The 26,222-nt window shown below is 40.0% G+C and overlaps 1 protein-coding gene across 2 annotated transcripts; it reads left to right on the forward strand.

Moving 5' to 3' along the window:
• LOC144663850 (multidrug resistance-associated protein 1-like) lies at nucleotides 1-26,064 on the forward strand. Of its 2 annotated transcripts, none has more exons than XM_078524921.1 (29): nucleotides 1-72; nucleotides 2,465-2,787; nucleotides 3,655-3,763; nucleotides 3,845-3,906; nucleotides 4,533-4,664; nucleotides 5,038-5,283; nucleotides 7,243-7,420; nucleotides 8,482-8,736; nucleotides 9,181-9,246; nucleotides 9,889-10,026; nucleotides 10,443-10,583; nucleotides 11,108-11,195; nucleotides 11,479-11,551; nucleotides 12,434-12,560; nucleotides 13,752-13,928; nucleotides 14,615-14,782; nucleotides 14,902-14,985; nucleotides 16,463-16,553; nucleotides 16,991-17,247; nucleotides 17,756-18,268; nucleotides 18,831-19,030; nucleotides 19,377-19,503; nucleotides 20,843-20,944; nucleotides 21,675-21,821; nucleotides 22,081-22,239; nucleotides 22,688-22,854; nucleotides 23,430-23,624; nucleotides 24,068-25,616; nucleotides 25,755-26,064. In XM_078524921.1, exons 2-28 carry the CDS (start codon nucleotides 2,522-2,524, stop codon nucleotides 24,174-24,176), a joined length of 4,377 nt encoding a protein of 1,458 aa, XP_078381047.1. In that variant the 5' UTR covers nucleotides 1-72; nucleotides 2,465-2,521; the 3' UTR covers nucleotides 24,177-25,616; nucleotides 25,755-26,064. The 2 variants fall into 2 exon arrangements, with proteins under 2 accessions (XP_078381047.1, XP_078381048.1); XM_078524922.1 differs by having other exon boundaries at nucleotides 7-72; nucleotides 2,468-2,787.
• The last annotated feature ends 158 nt before the right edge of the window (nucleotides 26,065-26,222 follow it).

The following is a 26,222-nucleotide window of genomic DNA, read 5'->3' on the forward strand; positions in this document are numbered from 1 at the left end:
CTCCATTCGAGCTCTTGTGCCGAAAGGTCCCGGCTATTGAAGTGGTTTTGGACAGTTTTAAGCGCTGAAAAGGTTAGTATTGCCTAAATGCAGATCAACAGACGATTCTAGTTTCGCGAAGACGTCTTGTAACTAATCATTTGTGAGATGTTCGTGCTTTCGCGAACATAGCTCTCTGCTAATCGCCGCTAGAAATCTGCATAACATAAAATTGAGCGGTGCAATGTTATCTTCTCAATTGCTGTCAATGATATCAATAATAGACTGGTTAAATCGTAACCCTGAGTCCAAAATTGTTAACCTTTCGCCTGACAAACTGACCGGTTGAAAAGAAATCATGGTTGGATTTGCATAGATGTGAACTTACATTGTGAATATAATCTGCGATGCCGCAGATTCTTTTGCAAATTATGTCTATGATGTTTACATTGCATTGAATTGATTTGTTGATATGTTTTACAAAGGTCCAATATGTCTCTGTTGGTAATAAGTTTGCATATAATTTAGATTTTGATCAAGTTCTCACGCGGTCGATCGTGATGGATATACATGTACATGGTGAGACAAGCCTGTTGAGAAAGCGTGACTCATCAGTTTGTCGTAATTAACTTTCGTGCTGTACAGCCCTACTGGATACGAAAATTAATACATTGAATTACCCTTGTCGCCTAAATTTGCAGTCAGATCTGTTATCATCTAATTGACATGTATGCTAACCACTGAGTATCAGGCCTTCCTGAGGGGAGGTGGGAAGGGAAGGTACAAATGTAAGAGGGAGGGGAGAAGGCCTGACACAAGGCTTGGCAAGATTTCCGCACAGGACCCTTCATTAATTACATGCATACAATTTTCTGACTGATTCGTTCTTTTCATGATTGCTGTTTATGTAACTATAGTGATAGTATGAAATAGTTGCATTGTCGCAGTGATCTTGGTATCCCCCAATTTTAGGTACCCCCGTACCAAGATCCCTAGTGATCTTGGTATCCCCTCAGGGGATGCCAAGATCACTAACAGCGTCGAATACAGCAGACTGGGGCAAGTGAAGCAAACCAAAATTCCACTCAAAGACCATTTTGCTTTATCACAAAGCTTTGTTCGTAAATTTAATCGTTCTTAGCAAACAATATTAGCGTCTTTGAAGATATTGGCAAAGGAAAACAAACCGCTTGTCGGTTTGATTCTAGTCCGCGCAATTATTCTAAAAGCCGAACCACGCGCCGGAATCCTTTATACTATAAACACGCACATGGTGCTTATCGATAAACTTTTCAAGGCAGGTTAATATTTCAAACATAAACGATTGTAAGAGATTCCAATTTGCTCGGTGGATGAAAATTTCACATGCGAAAATGCTTGATCAAGAAACCGACAAAGGACTGTCACGCAATAGAAACTCGAAATCACAAGGTAAAAGTCATTAAGTTAACCCAGTATTTACTTACCCTTACCTGCAATAAAACCTTTTGCTGATAACAATACAAACAAAAGAGATAAGTTCACAGACTCGAGAGGTCAGTTTTCACGCCTGGCGATCGCATTCATATCGAGTTGCAATATTGCGTGACAGTCCTTTGTCAGTTTCTTGATCATGTTCGCATTTTTTCTTAAATGTTCATTCACCGAGCAAGTTGGAAGCTCTTACAATGCGCTTTTTATGTTTGAAATATTAAAGGTTAGCCGGTATAAGGGATTTCGGCGCGTGGTTCGGTGTTAACAGGTTTTAAGAATAATTACGCGGACTTGAATCAAACGGTTGTTTAGCTTTGCGAATATTTGCGAAGTCGTCAATACTGTTTGCTAAGAACGATTAAATTTATGAAGACAAAGCATTCTGATAAAGCAAAATGGTTTTTGAATGGAATTGTGGGTTGCTTCACTTGCCCCAGTCTGCTGTATTCAACGCTGTTAGTGATCTTGGCATCCCCTGAGGGGATACCAAGATCACTAGGGATCTTGGTACGGGGGTACCTAAAATTGGGGGATACCAAGATCACTGCGACAGCATAAATAGTTAATGTAGGGGGCTGTGCAGAAATCTTTCCCAAGGCTTTCTTGGCTTATGACAAACGTCCAGATTCTGGACATTGCGTCAGTTTATTTTCAATGTACCTCTCCATCATATCATTATAGTATCATTTTGTTTTTGTGTAAGCCACAATCATACCTGATTGTCTTACACCCACTTTCAGTGTTGATTGCATATTAACTACCTTTCTACATCAATCTTTCAACATCCTCTTTCAACGTGCTGTTAAAATGAGCCAATCAACCGATGAATACTGTTGTTGGTTTCATGCAAATGGGCCCACAAGGTCAGAAGGTCATGCTAGTAAGCTGTGATTGGCCGAGTTTGATCCGTGTTGTTTGTTCAGTTAGCATGTCGAAAGATGGATGTCGACAGAAAGCCGCTATGCACCTAACACTGAAAGTGGGTAAAATGTCTTTTATACAAATTGTACAGTAGGTTTTTGTTGAAGAGAAGTGGCTGTAATGGTGTACTATTAAACAGACTGCGACGATGGGAGAACAGACCAAAAAGGATCTGCTTGTTATAGCAGTGTCTGTTCATGACCCCAATCAGGACGATGATCTCGAAACTCAAGAGGCTGTCGACACTGCCCCTGATGTGTCTGCCCAGCTGTCTGTTAAAAGAGGAGAGAAGTTTGAGGTGCTAGGGAGGGATGTGGACTGGTGGCTTTATGTAAAGCATGTCGGCAGTGGGGAAAAAGGATACATTCCTAGCACATGTGTAGTGCCGCTGAAAGATGACATGACCCATGAAGAGTAAGTACATGTACATAGTTATAGGGAATATTTCATGGTGGTGAGAAGATATGAATTTTTTGTTCAAGTGGCAAAAATAATATCTCACTCATGAGATATATTTTTGGCCACGAGAACATAAAATTTGTATATTCTATGCACCTGAATTGTAATGCCCTTTGTAGCTCAGATAATTAATGTTGATTTCATTGTGTTTCCGAATATATAATCCGAGTCTGTTTTACGAAATACATGTAATACCAGTGACCTTTGCAGAAAGTTCAAGTAGTTGTACTGAAATCCAATCTCACATAATACATGTACTCAATTACACGTATTAAAGTACCCAAAACATCCCTAACTTTGACTTGAATCTGACACTGCAATGTCTTGTAATTCTTTTTTGTCACTAATAAACCTGCTTGCTAACAACAAACGACACAAGAAACCAAAGCTCAGTGGCTTATAAAATCTACGGGTGGTTTGGTACCCAGTAAAACATTACTGCCCTGCATATAATAAAGTTGAATCTCTGTCAGTGTACACCTCCATTTGGTGGGCACCTTTTGTTAGCCAATACTTTGTCAGGATCTCAGCCACATGTGCAAACACTTCCTATAAAGCCTCCAGTAGATGGACGTCTAGTGGTTCAAAGGGTGTCCGTTAATGCCATGGCAACTGAATGCGGCTTATATTTTGGTGGATTTTACTTCTCAGATTTGGAGAAGAGGAGATGGGGGATTTTTTTTTAACACAAAGCGTTGGGGTTGGGGGGGGGGGGTAATCAGAAGTGGCTTGTTTGGCAAGTGACAGCTTAAAAGCTGTTGGAGTTTTATTTTGAAGGGTTGACAAATATGCATTCATATTTTGTTACTTTTTTATTTCTAGGGATGAAGAGTTGGAGCATAATGTTGAATTGACAGCAGCATTGGTCAATTCAGAAGTTGATTTAAAGTTCTTTCCTGAGGCTCCTGTTGAAAGAGATGTTGCAAACAGGGTAACATGTATTTTAATTATTATAATTATATGTCCTGACTGATCTTCTTGTTCAACTCATATTTTACTTGTCTTACAACAGGGCCAATGTCCTGAGGAAAAGGCCAACATCTTCTCAAAACTGACTTTTTGGTGGCTTAATGGGTATGTTTGGTAGTATTTATAGAGTATATTTAGCAAAATATAATTTGTGGCCCTCCGTGCAAAAATACATGTATGTCTTATCAAACTTTGTAAATGAGTGAAACTGGTTGTCAAATCACCCAGCCCAAAACCAGCTTTCCAAAGGGGAATTTCCAAAGGGTTTTCAACAGGTTTTAACAAATTGAAAGTTGACTTGAGTTCTTTAGTCAGCCAAGGCTAGCTGAGTTTAATTGCATTACTGAGGTCACTGAACACTTAAGTTACTTGTACTGTACACAATACATATGTGCAGCTTATAATTAGTTACACATGCTTTTTTAACATGAGCTAGTGGTTTAAAACAATCAACGGCTCCAGCAACTGAGAAATGCAGAAACTATGTGAAACATCAACAGTCAGGAATCCTGAATTTTCAAACTTCCGAGGGAAACAGAAATTGGTTTAAAAATAGCCTAAGGGTAGGGTTGAGTCTGAGAAATTGGAGTAAAATTACAGTGTTCAATGGAGGGAAAGGACACCCCCCCCCCCCCCCCCCCTTACACACACAACACACACACACACACTCTTCCAAAACACCCATGCATGTTAAGTGATATAATTATATTAATACTTTTGTTTAATTACAGGTTGATTTATCAAGGATTTAAGAGGCCTTTGGTGGATGATGATTTGTGGGCATTAGGCAAAAGTAATAAGTCACTGACTATTGTTCCCAAGTTTATGGAGAATTGGGCCAAAGAGGAAGAGCGATGTGCAATGTAATGTTATGTTTTAATGACTGTGTATTTATTTTTATGAGTAATTGTAACCATTTCACTGTAACTTGATTTTTTTTACTGGTCTCCTTCACAATCGTTTATCCTGCAGTTAACTTCCCTAAAACCATCTACATGTAGCTTGTGGCCTAGGTGCTTGCTGGCCTGGAGGGTGGTGGTGGTGGGGGGGGGGGGGTGGGTGGAAGGGAGGGGTTTGGACCATGGTCCAACCCCTTGCCCTTTTATATACCATTAGGACAAAAAAGGCACCCCTTTATTAGTATAAAGGGGTTGGGGATGGTGTGACCACTGTTAACCTTGCCTATATTACATTTAGCCACATTAAGAGAAAAAATGTCTTTTTATAAACTTGCAGTGGAAAAAGATGCCCCTTGGAGGAGCAGCAAGAACAGGAGACGGCAAAGTTAAATGTAGAAGAAAATGATGAAACAAAAGTGGGATTTGTTTCAAAGAAGCCTGAAAAGAAACAGGGCAAGAAAACAAAGAAGAAAGCGTCGTTACTCAGAGCGATGGCGCACCAGTTTGGGCCTCAGTTCCTGATTGGAATGCTGCTGAAACTTATATATGACGTAATTCAGTTTCTTCAGCCACAGTTGATGAAGTAAGAAAATATTTTCACCTTTTGTTTTCTCTCCTTGTGGTGGGCTTTTACATTAAAGATTCTTGTTTTGCCAAGTATGAGCAATAACTACATGTAAAGTCTGTATTCGCTAAGGCTTAGTGGCTGAAATTTACCTTTTTTTCAAGCTCTGGCAATGTTAATTACTGAGTATCATAGGTCTACAATATGGGAATATAATTGTAGCTACATAGACTTGCTTCTGGATGCATTGTTCCCTATGTATGTATGATTATAGACCTGTAACGTGTGCGAAGGATTACAGCTACATTAACATCATGGTGCATTGCATCTCTGCACGCATTACATGCCTATGTTGCTAGATGTTACTTTATAATTATGGACCTGTAACGTGTGCAAAGGATTACAGCTATGTGAACATCATGGTGCATTGCATCTCTGCACGCATTACATGCCTATGTTGCTAGATATTACTTTATAATTATAGGCCTGTAACGTGTGCAAAGGATTACAGCTACGTGAACATCATGGCGCATTGTATCTCTGCACGCATTACATATCTATAATGTTTGATGTTCCTAAAATGATTACCGTATAGGCCAGCAATGTGAGAAAATTGTTACACCACGACATAGCCCTCTGCAGACATGTTTTGCTCATAAAAAATATGATTTGTGCATATACTAAATAGTTGTTATCATGCCGGGCCAGCAGAGCGCTCGAAGCTGCACCCTCGGAATAACTTTTTGCTGTTTTATCCGATAGAGCTCAAACTTTGCACAATGATAGAACTTTTTATCCCAAACAATCGTATGATTTTTGTTTTTCTAAAAATAGTAACAAAATGTGACCCTCCACGGGAAAACAGGGACAAAGGTGATAGCACGCTCACAGCACGCTTCCACTCTAAAACAATAGATTTCGATTTTAGCACGCTTAAAGCGTGTTCTGAAACTTGCCTCATTAGTAAAGCCTTTGTTTTACAGGACACACTAAACACAATAAAGCGTGCGTAGCCGTACAAAAAAGCATGTCAAGCACACTAGGTGTGCTCGCTCGCATGCCTAGTGTGTTGTGCTCGCACGCCTAGTGTGTTGTGCTCGCACGCCTTGCGTGTTGTGCTGACCTAGTGTGTTCACCACAACACACTAGGCGTGCGAGCGAGCACTAAAAGCGTGTCCAGTCTACTTTATAAAGAAAGATCGTGTTGTTCTTAACCTACCATTCCTTTGCGAAAACGAAAATATGAGGAAACGACTTTATATTTTTATTAGCTACTAGTTTTTGTGAGCCGAAAATTGTTGAATGTTATGGAATGTTATAGTGAGAAGGCAAAGAGCAACTAAGAAGTTGAAACTTAATGGGCATTTGTAAATAAGTCTTTCTTTGTTTCTTCCAGACAAAGTTTAAGTAAGTTAAAGGAATATTTCTTACGCTCATTTTCATAGTTGATTTGATCATAACACTGACGGTTAGTTTGGTTCGGAAACGGCCGGGAAACGGTAGATAAAAGCTTTAATTTTTGTGTTTGTCACTGTTTTCCCGTGGAGGGTCACAAATGGCGGAAAATTCAAATTTCCAAACCTTATATATTCAAGGCGGATTGAGCTTTTTCAATATTTTTTTCGCATTTCACTTTATCTCAATGAGTTCTTTCAGAGTAATGTACTTTTTGTGCCATAACTGGGAAATGAAAATTTGACTTTGGCACTATGACGTCATTTTCCCGCCAAAAACCGTTAAATTCAAAAAACAAAAATCATACGATTGTTTGGGATAAAAAGTTCTATCATTGTGCAAAGTTTGAGCTCTATCGGATAAAACAGCAAAACGTTATTCCGTGGATGCAGCTTCGAGCGCTCTGCTGGCCCGGCGTGTATCTGAGAATAAGTTAATACTTTAATCAAATGACCAGAACGGTACACATGTTTTAAGCATGTGTTGTTTCCTTTGACCCATTGTCTGTTTTGTCATTTGCAGCCTGTTGATCTCCTATACACAAGACAGTACTCAAGAGACGTGGAAGGGATATGTTTATGCTGTTTCTATGTTCCTTGTATCAGTTTGTATGTCTACCATAATCCACCAGTATTGGCAGATTGTTTTTGTCCTTGGAATGAGGATACGAACTGCAATCATTGGAATGGTTTATGCAAAGGTACACTATACTTATACGACTCACTGAAAGACTGAATTAAATGAGCTATGTCACGGTTTGTAGGACGGACATTTCAATTTCTGATTACTTTCAAATTGAGGGAAACCTCAAGATAATAGTTTTCTAGCACAGAAAAACACCAACAGAGAAATAAAAGGCCGAAAATAAACAAGGATCTTTTCAACTGACAAAGATTAAGAAAGACTACGAATGACAAACTTGAAAAAAAATGCCAAAAAGTTTTTCAAAATGCATTGTCCTTGACATAGCTCCTTTATGAATAAGTTGGACTGTAAGCTGTCTCCCCTTTTTTCTTCCATTTTTATGGCCACATCTTTTTGTCCCAAACAAACATTTACTAGACAGTCCACAGATTTTCCTATTATTTTTAAGAACCTCCACAATGGATAGTTTATTTACCCATGCCACAAAGAGGAGCGACAAGGCAATTTGAACTCAGGCTGCATTGGCAAGAGGCTCTCACAACATTGCTTTGCCATCCCTGCACCTCCAAATGCTTCATCCATGCAGCTTATTAACTCCACTTGATCAGCTAGCGACATAAAAAAGTGCTTTACTGCCCAGATTCAAAACCACAGCAATGGATATTATAAGACCACTGAACAGCACCAATCCCCTCATAATCATATAGAAAAGTGACGCTGCAAGCTGACATGTGTAGGGCTGGATGGAACACATCAACAATTCATTAAATTCTGCATGCATAATTCAAAATATTCATCATTACATTTTCACAACTTCCCAACAAACCAAGGTCAATAAAGGTAGTATAACTAATGGTACAATTCTTAGTGACATGGTCAGCATGGATGGGAAAATATTTGGCTCTCGATCGTGTTGCACTGACCTTGCCACACTCGGTCCATATGCCATGACCTTGAATCAAATATTTTGCTGTCCTGGGCCCTTCTACTCAGTCAGTTAAAGGCTATAGAATTTCAGAATGCTCAACATTTTTTGGCCACTGTCCCTTCACTCATTGCTTTGTCATTACACTAGTCATTTTTATTTTGTACAATGTACGTCACTTGAACCTTTAGGCACTTGCACTGAACAGTAGTGCACGGACAGAATCCACAGCCGGGGAGATGGTTAACCTGATGTCAGTGGATGCACAGCGTCTAATGGACCTCACGACTTACGTTAACGTCCTGTGGTCATCACCTTTAGTCATAGTGATTGCATTGTATTTTTTGTACGATACAATGGGTCCATCCATTCTGGCAGGTGTGGGAGTATTAGTTTTGTTAATTCCTCTCAACCTTGTTGTCAGCAGAATAGCTCGAAAGTTGCAGGTAAGATAATGTCACCCACCATATGCCACTGATCCATACACTTTCCTCTTATTGCCCCCCTCCCCCCCCCCCCCCCACGACACACACACACACCCATAACGATCACTCTCTACAAGCTAAGGGCCAGTTATTACTGTGCTAGAGTCATTTTTGTGGGGTTCAATTCTAATAAACTGGGATCAGACTATCAGTTAGTCTAGGACAATGAGGAGGATTGTTTCATGCACCCTTCACTTACTGTAAAAAATTGTGGATACAAAGGTGAAAAAGAGCCATGATAATAAAAGGGAATATGAGCTTTGACACATGCAATTGGGGGACCTTGCAATTCTGCATGTCCCTCTGAATTGGTGGGGAGGTCAGTTTTGTCATTTTGCAGGGCACATGCATTTCCGTACAGTGCACAGACCAGCTTAACACATGGCATTCTTGAATCACTCGCAGGTAAAACAAATGGAGGCAAAAGATGCGCGCATTAAAATGGTGAACGAAATCTTAAGTGGAATTAAGGTACAGTTGATGAAAAGAGTATAGAGTACTGAAATTATTGCTCATACATGTACAGAACTTGTTAACCATGAAGGATGTGTCTGGGGATAAACACATTGTATAGCGGAGGTCCCACACCTAAGAAAATAAGGTAAACCCATCACGCTAAAAAATTCAAATATCACGTGATTGTCCGTCTGTACAACGGTAAGTACTGTACATGTACCCCCGTCCGTATGTCCATACACACTTCCACTGCACGGGGCCCACCATTAAAATTTCAAGTAGGTGGTATTCTCGTTTTAAGATTAAAAGAAACCTTTTTGAGATCTCGATGGAAAGAGATAGACGTATCTTACACAAATACACACAACAAAAACTGATTTCCACAATATCGAAGAAAAAACACATTGCAACATGGAAATACAGTTCACTAGCTTTCATTTAAATTGTCGAAGGTTAAAATTCATCAGTGGACGCACGAGATACATGTACAATCAAACTAGCTCAATCAGAGTTTGTTTCTACAGAGTATTGCAGCAATGCCTCTGCACCGTCAAGGAGACTGTGAAATTATGCGAGGTAAATACTACTTAAAAAAATCAGCACATGGGTATTTTCACTTGTATGCTTTGTATCAACCTGAGTTTTTTCTTTTTTCAGGTCCTTAAACTGTATGCTTGGGAAAAGTCCTTTATGAGCAAAGTATCTGAAATCCGCCAGCGTGAATTACGACAACTAAGGAATGCTGCATACTTAAATGCATCATTCGCCTTTACCTTCACATGTGCCCCATTCATGGTAAGCTTATCCTTGTTCTCATTTAGTTTAGTCTAATTTTTTTTGTTCCTTTCTTAGGTTTTCTTTTATTTTAAGATGGTGTAAATTGCAAAACAGGACCTATTGTATTGCTCTGACTCGTAACGATGTTTGATCTAACGCTGTACACGATCGCGGTCGAAAGTAACCGGTGTTTCACGCGCGAAAGTTGTTTGGTCCCTTAGTAGTAACGCTAACGCATGTCCAATATGAATCGTTACAAGTCTAAACCCAGTCTTCTTTACTTTCCGCCTCAAGATGTTAAACTGCAAAAGAGACTTGCTAGCAGGGTTTGACTTTGCATTTTCATCTGAACTATTGAAATAAAATGTTCAAAAGATATTATGTTTCTCTATTTCCAAGATTAACATGATCATTTGATATCATTTTTATTTCAGGTTGCCCTGGCAACATTTGCTATATACGTCCTTACTGGAAATGAACTGACAGCTAACAAGGCATTTGTGGCTCTGTCACTGTTCAATATCTTGAGATATCCTATAACCATGTTTCCAAATGTCATCATCAGTATGATACAGGTCCGTTTTAGTTTTAAGTGAACGATAGGTGGCTTTACATGTATGGTTAGTACACTGGGGAAAAAAGCATTACCCCAAGCATTTAATTGGCTGGTATGCTCATTAGTTCTCTACACCTGGGAAGAGAGGGATACTGTGTGAGTAAACTACATGTGTATCTTGCCCAAGCACACAACTCATTGATCCTGGTCAGGGCTTGAACCCAGACTGCTCGACTCGGAGTCCAGTGCACTAAACATTATAATTGCCCTTAGTGCTGTTTGTCCCAAAACCACTGAGCAGCCTTGAACTCATGGATGAAACTCCACCTAAGGCTGCCTCGTTTACGTAGACATAGAGGATATTACACGGTGACGAGAAGATATCAATTTTATGTTCGAGTGGCAAAAACAATAAATGTTCTTTTTTATTATATAGACATAAACTCTAGAAGTGTCCAAAGCACAATCCTTTAATATGTTAACTCTTGCACTTCGGCGGCAGTAAAAGTTACCTATCTCACGGTATTTGTTTTCTGTTTATAGGGTCAGGTGTCTGTTAACAGGCTCAGTAATTTTCTGAATCTGGAGGAGCTGGATCCAAACAATGTTGAAAAAACAATGCCTGAGCATAGTAAGTTCCAAAAAAAATGCATTGGGCATTTGCCGGGGAAATTTGTATTGTCCTTAGAGATTTCTGTCCGATATTTTTTCCCTTTTTTACTTCTCTTTTTTATTACGTTTTTTATGAACACCACTTGTCATTCTTTTCTTCATATAGTAACACATGACATCACAACATAGGCCATTTTCGTATTCTCGTTGACTGAATTCGTGGTTTGGGAAGCATCCACCACTAGCCACCTCCACTGATCGGTGAATAGTTGTTAATTAACCTTCTTTTCTGTGCCTTATAGTCAGTTCGCAAGCCATTCATGTCGAAGACGGATCTTTCAGTTGGGACAAAAAGGAAAGTCCTATCTTACAAAAGTAAGTTTCTCCTTACAAAGGAAAAAGGAACAGATCATTGGGCAGGGTTAGTGGTAGCCGTTGGGTTCCTCTGCTCATTAGAGGGAGCAATAAAAATGATGTCCAAAAGGACCTGGGATAGGGTTAGGATAAGGGATTTCTGGGGGTTGCAGCATTGAAATCTGAGTGCTCCAGCTAGGTAGCTAAGGGCGCAAAGGTAAGGCAGACAACAACGCCAAAGTGAGCTGGTAAATGGTGTTATTGACGGTTTTTAGGCATTATAATTATTTTTGCTACAAATCGTTATAAATATTAAAAAAAAATGAATGGTTGTTGTGTTTAATATCTCGTATTGCCATTTTCCTTCTCTAGGCAAAAGGCAAGAAAGAGTAGCAGCTTCGACTGATCATTCTGTTTTAATTTAGCTATCCCTTGCCCCATCTGTTTTTCTTTTCTTGTTTTAAAAAATAAGGCCCGGTTCAGACGCCGATCTTTTTATGTGCCGAACCTAATTCCTTGAATTACGTACATGAAAAGATCGGCGTCTGAATCAAATTAGAACGGCTATTTCAATTTGAAACGGCTCACCCGTTCTTCCCGCCTGGCTTGGCCGAGAATTTCGCCTGTGGAACGCCTTTGGAACGGCTTTGATTCAGACGCCGTACTTTTCATGTGCCGACCCTAATTTATAAATTATTATAATGTATTTTGCCAGCAGTTTACCTCAATTATTGGAACTGTATTAGGAACGGCCTCGGAACGGCCAAAAAGTACGGCGTCTGAATCAAGAGGCGTACTTTTGTCAATTTGGGTCGGTCCAAATTCGAATTGAGTTCGGCTTATGGAAAGTACGGCGTCTGAACCGGGCCTAACACTTTTCGCTTTCGACATAATTCGTTGTAGCATCAATATAAATATTCCACGTGGTTCCCTGGTTGCCGTGGTTGGTCAGGTTGGATGTGGAAAGACCACTCTGCTTTCTGCACTTCTTGGTGAAACAGAGAAGCTGTCGGGCAAAGTTTATGTCAAGGTAAGATGATGTAGAAAGTGACTCTTGTACAACGAATTCAGGTAGTCTATGAGTCGAGTATTTGATCATCTCAAAAAAGGCATCTTCACTTGTGGTGATGCTGATAACAGGCAAACTTGTTCGCTTGAATAAGGTGAGAACCAAATAAAAACAAAGACATAGGCGACCGCGTATTGAGTCACATGACGTTTCCTGCACTTTTCGGTTTGTTTTGCACCTATCATGTTAGGCTCTTTGATCACATTCAAATCCCACTTTACCTACAATTTTTTAAGGTCCCTAGCAGCTTGTACATTTTTCAAGGGAATGAAGCCGGGTTTACACGGGCAATTTTTACGTGACAAATATATTTGATCGTGTAGATGACACAACAATTATTTGTCAACAGTTCAAAGTTTAGTGCGCCAGTAATGACTTTGGTCAGCAGAGATGTACAGAAACAAGGCGTGCGCAGTGGCCAGTGGGAGATTGGGGACCACCAATGCCGTCGCAATATTTACATTTTATGTGACGGGTCGTCTACACGAACAATTTTTCGAATGGGACAACTTTTATTAATTTTGTCACATAAAAGCTAACAAGCCAGCTTCTCAGCAAATATATTTATCGCATAAAAATTGGCCAATTTACTCGTCTATACGAGCAAATAACAATTTTGACTTAATAATTGTCACATAAAAATTGCCTGTGTAAACTGGCCTTAAGTAATACCATTTAACGCAATAATTTCATTTAGGCGATTGTTTTATTATACGTTGGTTTAACGAAAATACCGACAAACACTTGTGCTAATTCTTTTTGTCATCTGGCTTCTGAATATTTTTCTCAAGGAAATCGTGGAACAGTTCTTTCGCAACGTTTATCGATCTTAATGTGTTTCCGAATCTTTGTCGTCCAGTAGTTTTTCAATGTCTTGCTTGGCTGAAGAAGTGAATCGACGAGCCAAATTTTTACTTCGCACGATGTCACTCACCATCTGGCAACTTGACATCACCCTTGAAAATCATGCATTGCGCTCGCAACCTACAGATCATTCACTAATCTACTAGCAGACTAGTGAATAATCTGTAATCTGCGCTGATCACTCCGAAAATTAACTGTAGGTCATTAGCCAATAAAAAGACAGATAGTGTCTACAATATACATGTATAATAATCAATCCGTTTATTTCACGTGGCATTTTTTTGTCAGGGTTCTGTGGCTTATGTCCCTCAACAAGCCTGGATACAGAATGCTACTCTCAGGGATAACATTCTGTTTGGAAGGAGTTTTGATCCAAAACGTTACTGTAAGACAATCAGTAACTGTGCTTTGAGGACGGACTTAGATATTTTGCCTGGGGGAGATATGACCGAGATTGGTGAAAAGGTACAATTAAAATTTAATTGAAAGGCTAATTAAACGTACTCATATTTAAACTAGAACACAAGCCACCCTTGATTCAGGCATAATGCGCAGATATCCATGGCAACCACCAGGCACCGGTTACGTTTACAGAATCGGTGGAAATACGAAACAATCCACATTCTTACAGAGACAAAAAAATAGAGAAACTACTCGTAAATGCAAACTGTACGTTCATTCCGTTTGAATGCAGTGCCTATGCGTTCCACCATCCCCAAGAGCGGCAGACTTACATTTAGTGTTCGAGTCTCGCGAAGTCTAATTTCTATTTAGCCACATAATAATCCGACTGCAAAGAAAACAATGCATGGAGGGGTCAACTTACCGAAGAACTGACGAGCAAACAGACCAGCGAAAGACGAATCCGACGAAATGAAGCACAAAGACAACCGACCAACCAACCAGAAATTACCCAACCGACGGGCCGACGTACCATGGACCGACGTACCAACGAACCGACGAAGCGAAAATTAAACAAACCAAGAAAACAAAGGGCCAACGAACTCCGTTCACGAACTGACGACTCAACGAAACGACGCACCGCCGAACCGACTCGCCAACAAGGCAAAGTAGCTGCAAACTATGAACTGGTCAAATGGGTTTACGTGCTTAACACGTTTGTCTTTAACTGGTTTATTTTTGACATCTAGGGTATTAACCTGAGTGGAGGTCAAAAACAACGTATCAGCCTGGCACGAGCCATGTATTTTGATGCTGATGTCTACCTGTTGGATGATCCACTCAGTGCTGTGGATTCACATGTGGGAAAACACATCTTTGACAAAGTCATAGGACCAAGAGGAAAGCTTAGAAAGAAGGTATGATCCAATAAGTGTTTGGTATTTAATTTAACATAATTTGTTTCTGATCTTGTGTTTTGAGTTGGCCGGGTTTTTTTTGGGGGTGCCCCCGATTGATTTCGCATCTTGTTCCTCAGACTCGTATTTTTGTTACCCATGGGGTCGGATTCCTTCCTCAAGTGGACCAGATCATTGTTTTGCAAGATGGAAGAATATCAGAGGTACGTTTTTTGAAGCTTAGGTTAACTTAGACGCTTCTAACTTTAAGTCTGTGAACGGAGCCATAGTGTGCGACCATTTAGTTTTAAAGTGAATTGTGTGGGGTGGGGAATGATATTTGTACTCTACAAAACCGGTTTAACCGGTTCCTAATTCCTCTTGAGCGCGCGAATGTTTCAAACACGTTGGAAAGCCAGCATTTCGGGAAAAGAAATTAACGTTGGATAGTAAACCTCTTGTTAGACATTTTAGTGTGAAGTATCGCCATCCTTTTTTACTCGTCATTAGTATTTTCACTCGTTCTTCGGGCTCGCCAAAATACTGCAAGTCTCGTCAAAATATACAGTGGCCCTACACACTAAAAGGTCTAATGAACAATAATATTAGATTACGAGCCCGTGTTTTCTTTGGGCGAATAGTCAACACAGCCGAGTTGACAATCGCTCAAAGAAAACTCGGGCTTCTAGTCTTATGTTTTAAGAGAATTTCAAAAGGATTGCAGTCCAAAACCTACCACCCTATGTATTTTTAAGCGAAAAATGACGAATAATTTTCCCTTTTTAATATAAGAGCAACGAGCGCGCGATTTTGTTCTGTTTAACAAATGGATTCCATTTTGCCGTGCGTCTGTTCAGTTATAGATCACAGATGACGTCAAAATGTGGTATTAAAGAACAAAAAAAGAAAAAAAAAGTGGCTGTGTTGGGCGAATAGTCAACACAGCCGAGTTGACAATCGCTCAAAGAAAACTCGGGCTTCTAGTCTTATGTTTTAGGAGAACTTCAAAAGGATTGCAGTCCAAAATCTACCACTCTGTATTTTTAAGCGAAAAATGACGAATAATTTTCCCTTTTTAATATAAGAGCAACGAGCGCGCGATTTTGTTCTGTTTAACAAATAGATTCCATTTTCCGTGCGTCTGTTCAGTTATAGATCACAGATGACGTCAAAATGTGGTATTAAAGAACAAAAAAGTGGCCCACGAGCCGCTAAGCGAGTGGGTCACTGTTGTTCTTACCACATTTTGACGTCTTCTGTGATCTATAACTGAACAGACGCACGGCAAAATGGAATCTATTTGTTTTGTATAATAAAACTCTGATTTGGACTATGAACTCTGATCACGCGCGCGAGTCACACCACCGCGTGACGTCATCTACGCGTCTGTACTCTAATAGATCATAGGTAAGAACCAATCAAAATGCGCGTAGAATTCAGGTTATTATATAACAGTGAATAGAAAACAATGAGAGAACCAATCAGATTCGCGGATTTCCAATAGAACACAACTGAGTTTCTACTAAAAAGATATGTGTATTGGTTAAAATTAGTCATGCGGGGAATCTCTTGTGGACAATTTTCACGTGATAATCACCAGTGGATAGCTGCAAAGCCCAAGTATCTAAACACGTGCGTGGTATTTGTTGTTCATGTGCTTTGGTATCCAGTTAAGATAGTACTTATCTGTTGATTTAATAGGTTGGAACATACACGGAACTTCTTCAAAATGAAGGAGCATTTTCTGAGTTCCTGAAGACGTTCGGATCTGAACAGAATCCCGAGGAGAATGGTTTGTAGCAGTTTTTGGTACCGATGATTTTCTTGGTGTTACCTAGCTAATTAAACCAGCAGCCATTTAAGACGTTGAAATTAATAGTGTTTCGCTTCCGTAACACAGAGTTGTTAGTAGAATTGGCTAGTTTACGCGTGGAACAACAAACGCTAAAAGACAGTTACCCCATATTTTGGCGTAACACAATAAAAGACGAGGAAAAGTGAAAAAAGAAAAGAAAGTGCATGAAAAAAAAACCCCGACTGAACGTCAGAGCGACCGAATGATTACGTTGCTGGGAATCGATCGCAATCTCGTCTCCAGAGGCCGCGATCCTTCTGGTCTGCGCCTGGAATCGGGAGCTCTGGGCTATTCTGAAAGCCCATCGCAAAGGCGTCTGAATCTTATTGGAATCTTATTAGATTTGATTGATTGATCGATTGATTGATTGACAGAGCCACATCCCAGAACTGACTCTTTGTTGAGAAATGTCCAAGAGCACACAGATGAGGTCGACTTCAGCTTTCAGGGGAGTGATAGTCGCTTAGACAGGAGTGAAAGTGTGTTGGATGGACAGGCATTCCGCAGAAAGCGAGCGGATAGCTTGTCTGTCATCACTGTTGACACCGCTGACCTGGACTGTCAGTTCACCAGACCAGATGAGGAACGTGAAGACAAGATCATTGAAGAGGAAAAATCTGAAACTGGCCGGGTATGTTTGTAAGCTAATAAGTGTTGGGCGAGAAGCGAAACAGCGCGTGTAAATGGTGATCCGAAGTGCCCGCGATTCCATCTTAACAAGTCAGCCCTATTACGAAAAATATGTGACAGTCGCACAGATGTTCGCGCAGACAGACAGATACGCACACGGACGGTCAGATTGGCAGACAGACAGACAGACAAACAGAAATAAACAGCCAAACAAAACCAAAAATGACGCAAAACAATTATATCTGCAGTACTTTCACTATATACACCTTTCTAGCTTATTTGTTTCCAAGAGAGGGTGATCTAAGGGGCAGGATCCTCCTGCCCCATGATGATGTTTTGAAATCAGTTAATAGAAGCGGGCCATGCTTTATCAAGGAAGAAGAACGATTTGCGGTTGCTTCATCCGCTGTTTCTCTCGCTTTCTTTCTTTGTGTTGAAAAAGTATGAGCTGTACGTGAACAACCTTGGTACAATCTTGTTATAACGATTTTTTTATTAACTATTAATAGGTGAAATTTGCAGTATTCTGGGCTTACGCGAAGTCGGTCAAAGTCTCCCTGGCGGTTGGCATTGTCTTGTTTATAGTCGTCGCCGAAATAGCCTCCGTTGCTTCAGGAATCTGGTTGGCACGCTGGAGCTCGGCCAATGTCACGTCAGACGACGAGCGTGACATGTACCTCGGGGTCTACGGTGGCCTTGGCTTCCTACAAGCTCTTAGTGTGCTTATATCATCCTTGTGCTTGGCTGTGGGTTCAAAAATTGCATCACGCTATCTTCACCAGAGTATTCTGGTGAACGTTATGCACTCGCCCATGTCATTTTTTGAGACCACTCCCCTGGGGAGGATTGTAAACCGCTTCTCAAAGGATATCAGTACAATCGATGATAAAGTACCTATGTCCCTGTCATCCTTTTTAAGAACCTTTTGCGGCGTCCTTGGCACTATTGTCGCCATCAGTTTCGCGACTCCCATCTTCCTGGCGGTGATTCTGCCTCTTGGCCTCTTCTACCTTTTTATTCAGGTATAGTAAAACGCGAATGATAGTTGACATTTGGGTGTTATTTACGGACTTGAAAGTTAAAGTATAATAAACAGTACCCTTTGAAAGTCCTGTTCAAGAACATCTATTTAAATGGGCACATACTAGGGTGCCATCCATAAACGCGAAAGTAAGAACATTATTGTGAAGCATAATAAACTGCACCACATGAAAGTACTGCTAATTTGAATGGTCTCACGTTAGGGATTCATCCACAGACTTTATAGCTAGGACCACCTTGTACAGCGTAAAAAACATTACTACATGAAAGAACTACTCAATAGCTTTTATTTGAATGGTCACACACTAGGGATTTATTCACAGACTTTAAAGTTAGAACCACCTTGTACAGCATAATATACTTGACTGACTTAGACTCTTTCGCTCCCAGGAGCATAGGTCCACGGAAACCATTGCTCGCCATATACGGTACCACATTACTGCTCATAGCTTTCATTTGAATCACCAAAATTGGGGTTCATCCACTTGGTATGAAGTGTAGATAAGACAAAAATAACGTTTTTTTTTTTTTTAATTTACCTAGAGAATATACGTGGCCACTTCCCGACAGCTGAAAAGAATCGAGTCTGTGAGCCGATCACCGATCTTCAATAACTTCTTTGAGACAATCAATGGCGCTAGCACCATACGGGCATTCGGCCAGCAACAACGCTTAATCCGGGACAATTACTACAGGGTTGATGAGAATCACGTGGCCTTTTACCCTGGAACGTCAGCTAATAGGTGAGTTAACAAGTTTTGTTCATTTGCATAGAAACGCCGTTGATCGATGTGAGGTTATGTCTTTTAAAAGTCAGTGATGTTTTAAAGTGTGATCGTCCGGGAAAGAGTAGCTCTGAGAAGAACTGTTGTTGGTGACTGAGGTTCGACAACATGAGCGGAAGTTATCTTTAGAGTGAAATGAAAAGTTGTTCTCAGTCGATGATTTTATAAGTCTGGTTGAAGTTGATTGGTCAGTTAAGCCGTGATGTTATTGGCTGTAAGACTCGTGTAAAGTTTGTGGCAATACTCTTGGCCACTTCCTTCTAAGCAAGTTAGCAAGCGTGAAAGTTTATTTTTTTCTTCTCAGATGGCTTGCTCTGCGTCTGGAGTTTGTGGGAAACCTTATCATTCTTTTTGCCGCCATGTTTGCAGTCATTAGCCGTGACTCGATAGAGAGTGGTCTCGTGGGATTGTCAATCAGTTATGCTCTGCAGGTTTGCGTTCTACTTGGCATCACGAATAATACTTTTTCCCCGCGAATAGTGACATCAGGTGTACCGAATTCCCGCTTGAAACGAGCATTTTTCCGTGTCCCAGCAGCCCAATTTACGGCACATTAACGTAATATATCAACCACGAGAGACAGTGTTTCATCGGGATATCCAAATACTGAGAAGAGAGTTGAAAATAGGACACACAGCGGAGTATTTTTGACGAAATTCGAGGTGTTTGGATAGCCGATGAAACACTGTCTCTCGTGGTTGATATCTCTTCTCAATCAAAAAAAAAATCTTTGCTAATTAGGATCGGGTACACAAACCTCCTTCGCGGTTATGATTTTCTTTATTTTAACTTAATGAATTATAAATAAGTTTGAGAATCGTATGTAACGAACATTGACACCCCTGCGATAGACTTACCGTATTTATTCGATTAAGCGCCCTGGGCGCTTATTAAATTTTTGGACCTTGAGAGTGGGCGCTTATTCGAGGTGGGCGCTTATTCGAGGCTGGGCGCTTATTAAATTTTCACCATTTTTTAGCAAGTAGTGCGTTTATTTTGCAAGAAAACAATTAAACGTGAAAGTGTACCAAAGCTGAATTTTAAATGTTCATTGAAAGTTTCAGTAAAAAACTAAAAAAACTCGATCTTCGGGATAGTCTCTTAGTAGTACTTAGTCAATTTTAATCTCAACTTCAACAAAAATCAAAATTCCTCTTGTGCCCTCATTTTAGGAGGGTGGGGGTGGGCGCTTATTCGAGGCTGGGTGCTTATTAACTTTTCCTACCTACAGGGTGGGCGCTTATTCGAGGTGGGCGCTTATTCGAGGTTGGGCGCTTAATCGAATAAATACGGTATTTACGTTACACGTGGACACAGTCATTAGATGACCGGTTCACGCGAATAACGGACACAGGATATAACATTGAAGGATCGTTGACCCATGAAATGCATGAACCATGAACGATGCGACCCAAATGTTTACTAGGAAATAGGGCAACTAATCCGCCGTCTTTGACAGAATGAACATTATATTTAAACAGGATGCATAAATCATGCTCTTTAAAAAGCTCTCGAAGAAAGAAAATATCTTGATTGTAAATAAATGGAATATTACTCAGCTTACGATGCGAAGCCTGTCTACCCAGAATACCACTGGGCCATGTCGTTCATGGCTATCGCTTACACATGGTCAACTTTTTTTTTAATTAGGTGCATACATATTCCTTTTCTCACAAACCATTAATACATGGTATATTATTTGCATCAGTTTTAAGGTTTTAGCAAATAGCCCAATAGCGTCAGTCCTGTATGTTTTGTTTTCAATTCTAGGTTACCAATACTCTCAACTGGATGGTACGGATGAGCAGCGAACTGGAGACGAACATCGTATCCGTGGAGCGAGTAAAGGAATATTCAGAGGCGCCCACCGAGGTAAAATAAGACAACGAATATTTGCACAAGAAGACTTAAATAAACATTTGCTTCTTATTAACCGAGCGTGTGATTTGTAGTGGGAGAATTACGCCCAAGGTAGCTCTCTTTTCGGCGTTTTGCCCGCGTTTTGTCAACCATCCGGGCATTAACATCACTTATTATCACAGTCGTTAGAGGAAAATTCACCACGACTATAAGCCAATTGGATCGCGCGTTATATCTTCTCAAGCACTAGCCATATTGTCTTCAGGGAAACAGTACTCTTGGTTTTCACCTAATCTCGATGTCAATGTTTCTTTTTATTGTTAATTTGGTTTAACATGTATATCCGTGGTTGGTCCTATCCGTTATTGACGGCTTTTCTAGAGATGTGTTGTTTTTTCCTTAAACACGTGTGTCTCTTCCAAGCAATTTCTCATGTCACTTAAATGACCTTTTCGATCGTTTTCAATTGAAATCATAATCTATGGGCATCTGACCTTGATTCGTTCCTAAAAGTTTTATCACTATCACCCCCCCCCCCCCCTCCTATGTAATATTTCCTTCATATCACCGGTGAGTAATGTTGCTGTTGTTGTTGTTGTTGTTGTTGTTGTTGTAGTTTCAGCTTCTACTTATGCTATTGCTGTTTTCATTGTTATTTTGGTTGCCACAGTGGGTAGTTTGCGATAATTACGAGACGAGCATGGTTTTAATTACACTTGATTTGCTAATTATTTTCTGCTAGGCTGAGTGGGTCATCCCTGACAATCGTCCCCCAGATGGCTGGCCTGATGCAGGGAACATTATAATAGAAGAGTTTGACTTGAAATACAGAGAAGGATTACCTCTTGTACTTAAACAGATCAACTGTGATATAAAACCAGGAGAAAAGGTAGCTGACTGATTAATATTTGGTTCTTTCTCATTCCTTTTAATATTTATTAATATTTTTCCAGGAGATTACTTTTTTTCAAAAGTATTGGTGAACGACGCTAAACAGTCGAGTCAGGTCGCCAGAAGACCACTAAAATCGGCCGGGTGTTTCAGTCAGATGGCTTTCTATTGAAAGTTATGTGCAAACAAAATAAAAGCCACTGTCATGACATTTCATAATGCAGCTTATTTATTTTCCGTTTTTTTTTTCCTTTTAGATTGGCATCGTGGGTCGCACAGGAGCTGGCAAGTCAACGCTTACCTTAGCTTTGTTTCGAATTCTTGAGAGAGCTGGTGGACGAATTATCGTTGATGGTGTGGATATCGCTAAGATTGGACTCCAGGATCTACGATCACGGCTCACTATCATTCCACAGGTAAGGAAAGGCTTGCAAGTATAGTGTGTGTAGAGTAGTTTAGACTGTTTGTCACAATTTGTTTGTAGGTGTTTTTGCTGTTGATATTGCGTGTGGCACGACTAAGGGTAATTCATCAAAGACAGGAAATATATTAGGCAGGTGTAGCTTGCATAGGACGCTTAGGTTTTTTATTTAACTTGAGAGAGCCCATGAAAAATTGTTATTGGTCTCTGTGATATCGCTAAGATTAGTCTACAGTATCCGTGACCTAAAGTAATGCAGGCACGTATAGCGTGCGCAGGGTAGCCCTCTACGGATCATTGCCACACTGAAAGCACAATTCACACGTTACGGTCAGGAAGTTATAACTTCAAGCCTGGATAGAAATTTTGACTTCATTTTTGCCATAATTGTCCTAGTGAGTGCTTGTAGCGGTATTTCACTTTTTATATAATTTTAACTCTAGGATCCAGTAATATTCAGTGGAAATCTCCGCCTAAACCTCGATCCATTTGATAGCCACACTGATGAAGAACTGTGGAAAATCCTCGAATTGAGTCACTTGAAGAGCTTTGTGTCAGGATTAGAAGAAGGACTTCTACATCCTATTAGCGAAGAAGGAGGGAACCTTAGGTACGATCAAAAGTCATACGATATTTTGCTATTTACAGTTAAGACAAATAATTGCATTTTTTTGTTCGAATTCCCTGAGTTTCGTCTCTTGAAATTGACTGAACCTGCAGTTTCGTCAGCGATATTGCTAAGCAACAGAGTGTCATGGCTTTAAAAATAGTGTAATAAATTTGTTTTGTTTTTTTTTTTTTTTTTTTTTTTTTTTTTTTTTTTTATATTTTGTTTTTTTTTTTTAAGAAGAAAAATATATTTTTTGGGGTAAATGTTTATAAAAAAAAAAAAAAAAATATAGGAAAAAAAAAAAGAAAAAAAATAGTGTAACTGCATTGAAGGGATGACACAGTTTGTAAAAGGTTTGTCGCTGACTGTTTTTGATGTTAATTTTTTTAAGACGTTTCGGCCATGTTTCTTTTGCATCATAAATCTTGACCAGAATTACGTATTTATTCGTTAAGCGCCACCTCGTTAGCGCCCTGGCGCCCCTAGGGAAAGCGGCCCCCCCCCCCAAAAAAAACCCCATAAGTGCACATCAAAACGTTATACCACCCCGGCACTTTTTATTTCCCTTTCCACAGTGTTGGTCAGCGGCAGTTGGTGTGTTTGGCGCGTGCGCTGCTCCGTAAAAGTAAGATCCTGGTTCTTGATGAAGCCACGGCCGCGGTGGACCTGGAAACTGATGAACTCATTCAGCAAACTATTCGACGTGAGTTCGCTGACCGCACAGTGTTTACCATCGCACACAGGCTCAACACCATTATGGACTATACCAGGTGTGTAACTGAAACCGCCCTCGATTCAAGTTAGCGTTTATACCAATACAGTGGCAACTAAGTGTTGCGATGCCATTTTTTGTTGATCAATTCTCGGAATTTGGGATTGTGTTTGTTAGGCAGCGGAGGTATCAGGAAATGTGTATATTATTGTTGCACTGTATTTTGGTGTTAATCCCGTTATAATAAAAATCGGTCAAGATTGGTAACAAATATCCTTACCTGGCACCTTTTAACGACAACGTTTCACTTATGGGAAGTATGTGAGTGAGTACACCAAAGCAGACTCGAGAATGTTATTTCTCCCCGTTGTATAAGTTGGTGCTCTCTCTTGCCTGTTATCAAAGGTTGGAATATAACTGCCCTGTGTTGTTGTTCTAGTTTTTGAACCGCTCATATGCAAAGGAAAATCTTCTCTAATTTAACTGTGGTTTCTGTTTCAGGATCATGGTTCTAGACAAAGGTTTCTTGGTGGAATTTGATAGTCCTGAAAACCTCTTGGCTCAGCAAGGGATTTTTTACAGCATGGCACAAGACGCTGGACTAGCATAGTTCCTTTATTACCAATCTATTCGAGGGCTCTGTTTTAATGACCAACGTTTATCTGTAACTAAAGTAGTCGCAATAGTAATCGGTTTGCCCGCAAGTACCCTTAAAAGCCAACTAGAGATTAAAGCAGGCAGTGGTAACTGAGGCCAACTGTAGAAAATCACGTTTGGTGTTTGTTTAGGATCTAAATGGATTATAGAGCGGTTTTCACTTGAGTGTCGAAAGTAAATTACGTTTGCTTTGGTTTTGCATTACTACGCTTAGTGATTGGCTTAAAAATCTCGCGCGACTTTCTCAGTCAATCAGAAGTAAAACCAAAACCAATCGTGACTCGCTCGCGCACGTTTTCCCGCGCTTCGTGCCAGCTACATGTATTTGCTTCGAGTTTTGATTGGTTTCACTCGATTGTCTGTGTCCTTTATGATTGGCCAGAGTAATTACTTTGGTTTTGGTTTTACGACACTCAATTGAAAACTGCTCTACTACGACACATCTTTGTTTGAGCACGTTTAACAACTCGAGCGAAGTGATTGCAGTTGTTTTCGAAACTACTCCAGGAGTCCTTGAGTTAAAGGAGCAATGTCAAAATATTTTAAGTCATTTTTCTGGTTACTTTCAAATGGAAGGAAACCTCAAAATAACAATTTTCTAACATAGAAAAACAACGAAGAAGTAATAAAAAACGGCAAAATAACCAAGGATGGTTTCAACTGATGAAGAAAACGACGGATTACAAACGACAAACTTGAAAAAACTTGCCATTTTTTTCAAGATGAGTTGTCCGTGACGTAGCTGTGGGTTGTTTTTTTTTTAAGGGAGGAGGTAACCACTGTCTTTCTGGTCTTAATCTTACTGGAAAGCTGTTCTATTAGAAAATAGATTATTTTACTGCTAGCTACTTTAGTGCAAGCTCTACGATAATGTGGTACTTTTAGGTAGTTCTGGTAGTTTTTTGTGTATAGGATATCATTGCTAAGCTTCTCAACTGCACATACAGTATTTAGCTATAGCATTGCCAGGGAGTGGAGGCTAGGTGACCCAGTGGCTAGCGCCATGGACTCCAGATTTAGCGCCCTGGGCTCGAGCGCTGGTAAGAACTTGCAAACTGCTAGGGTAATTTGACAAAATTCCCCGGGTAACCTGCAAAGAACCAGTATTCCATCTGGGTGTGGGGTGGGGAGACGAAGGCCGGTAGCAATACGTTTTGTCGCTTCAGAACCAAACTCTGCGTTGAGCACAGAAATTAACTATTCACTAGCAAGTGTAGTTGCATACGTATTTTTTTTTGTTTTTTTTACTATTATTTTATCCAACACATTTGTATAGTGTATTGTTTTTTGAAGCTATTGGTGCACATATTTTATTTAGTTAGAACAATGTTGAATATACGCAATACCGGTTGTAACCTAGAGGGTATTTTATATTTTAGTCCTTATCTACCAGGCCCCGTTTTCAGGGCGGACACTATCCACCGGATAAATCACTATCCGATGGATAGTGTAGTTTGTTGTGCCAACACTTATCCGCTGGATACCGATTTACCGACGGAGCGCTATCCACCCTTTGAACAACTGGGCCCAGAATATTATTATAGCCTTTTAACGTCACGTGAATTAGCTTCAGTATCCGTAAACATATTATACATGCATTTTACGTTGTAACACCTTTCACCTACAGAAGTTTGTAAAGTATTTTAAATACTGCATACAGTAGAACCCTGTTTTACTACGGAAACCTCGGTTAGTTTCTTTTGTCTCGAAAAAACAAGTCACTAAACGAAGCGGCTTTAGAAAATTAAGAATTTTCATTGGTATTGAAACTTTAACTTTTATCAGTCGGTATAGCTACTAAATGACGCATTAATAAAGTGTACTCGTTTTTTCATGCCTTATATCTGCCTTAGTTGCCTTTTAATCTAAACTTCGTTTTGAAAAATATTTGAAAACGAAAAAGCCACATGTAAGCCCAGTTCGATAGCTTTCATTTGAATCGTACGTCACACTTTGCATTTCTTTCAATGAAAGTTTGGCTGTTAGGAGATAATAAAAT

This window comes from Oculina patagonica, chromosome 8, assembly GCF_052425735.1.
Source record: "Oculina patagonica isolate OP01 chromosome 8, crgOcupat, whole genome shotgun sequence".
Taxonomy (NCBI): Eukaryota; Metazoa; Cnidaria; class Anthozoa; order Scleractinia; family Oculinidae; genus Oculina; species Oculina patagonica.

Bases quoted from the DNA above. Each gene is read 5' to 3' on its own strand.
- LOC144663850 (XM_078524921.1), top strand. From the start codon at position 2,522: ATGGGAGAACAGACCAAAAAGGATCTGCTTGTTATAGCAGTGTCTGTT. The intron at 8,737-9,180 runs GTAAGATAATGT...AATCACTCGCAG, and splicing joins GAATAGCTCGAAAGTTGCAG to GTAAAACAAATGGAGGCAAA. The intron at 13,929-14,614 runs GTACAATTAAAA...TTTGACATCTAG, and splicing joins TGACCGAGATTGGTGAAAAG to GGTATTAACCTGAGTGGAGG.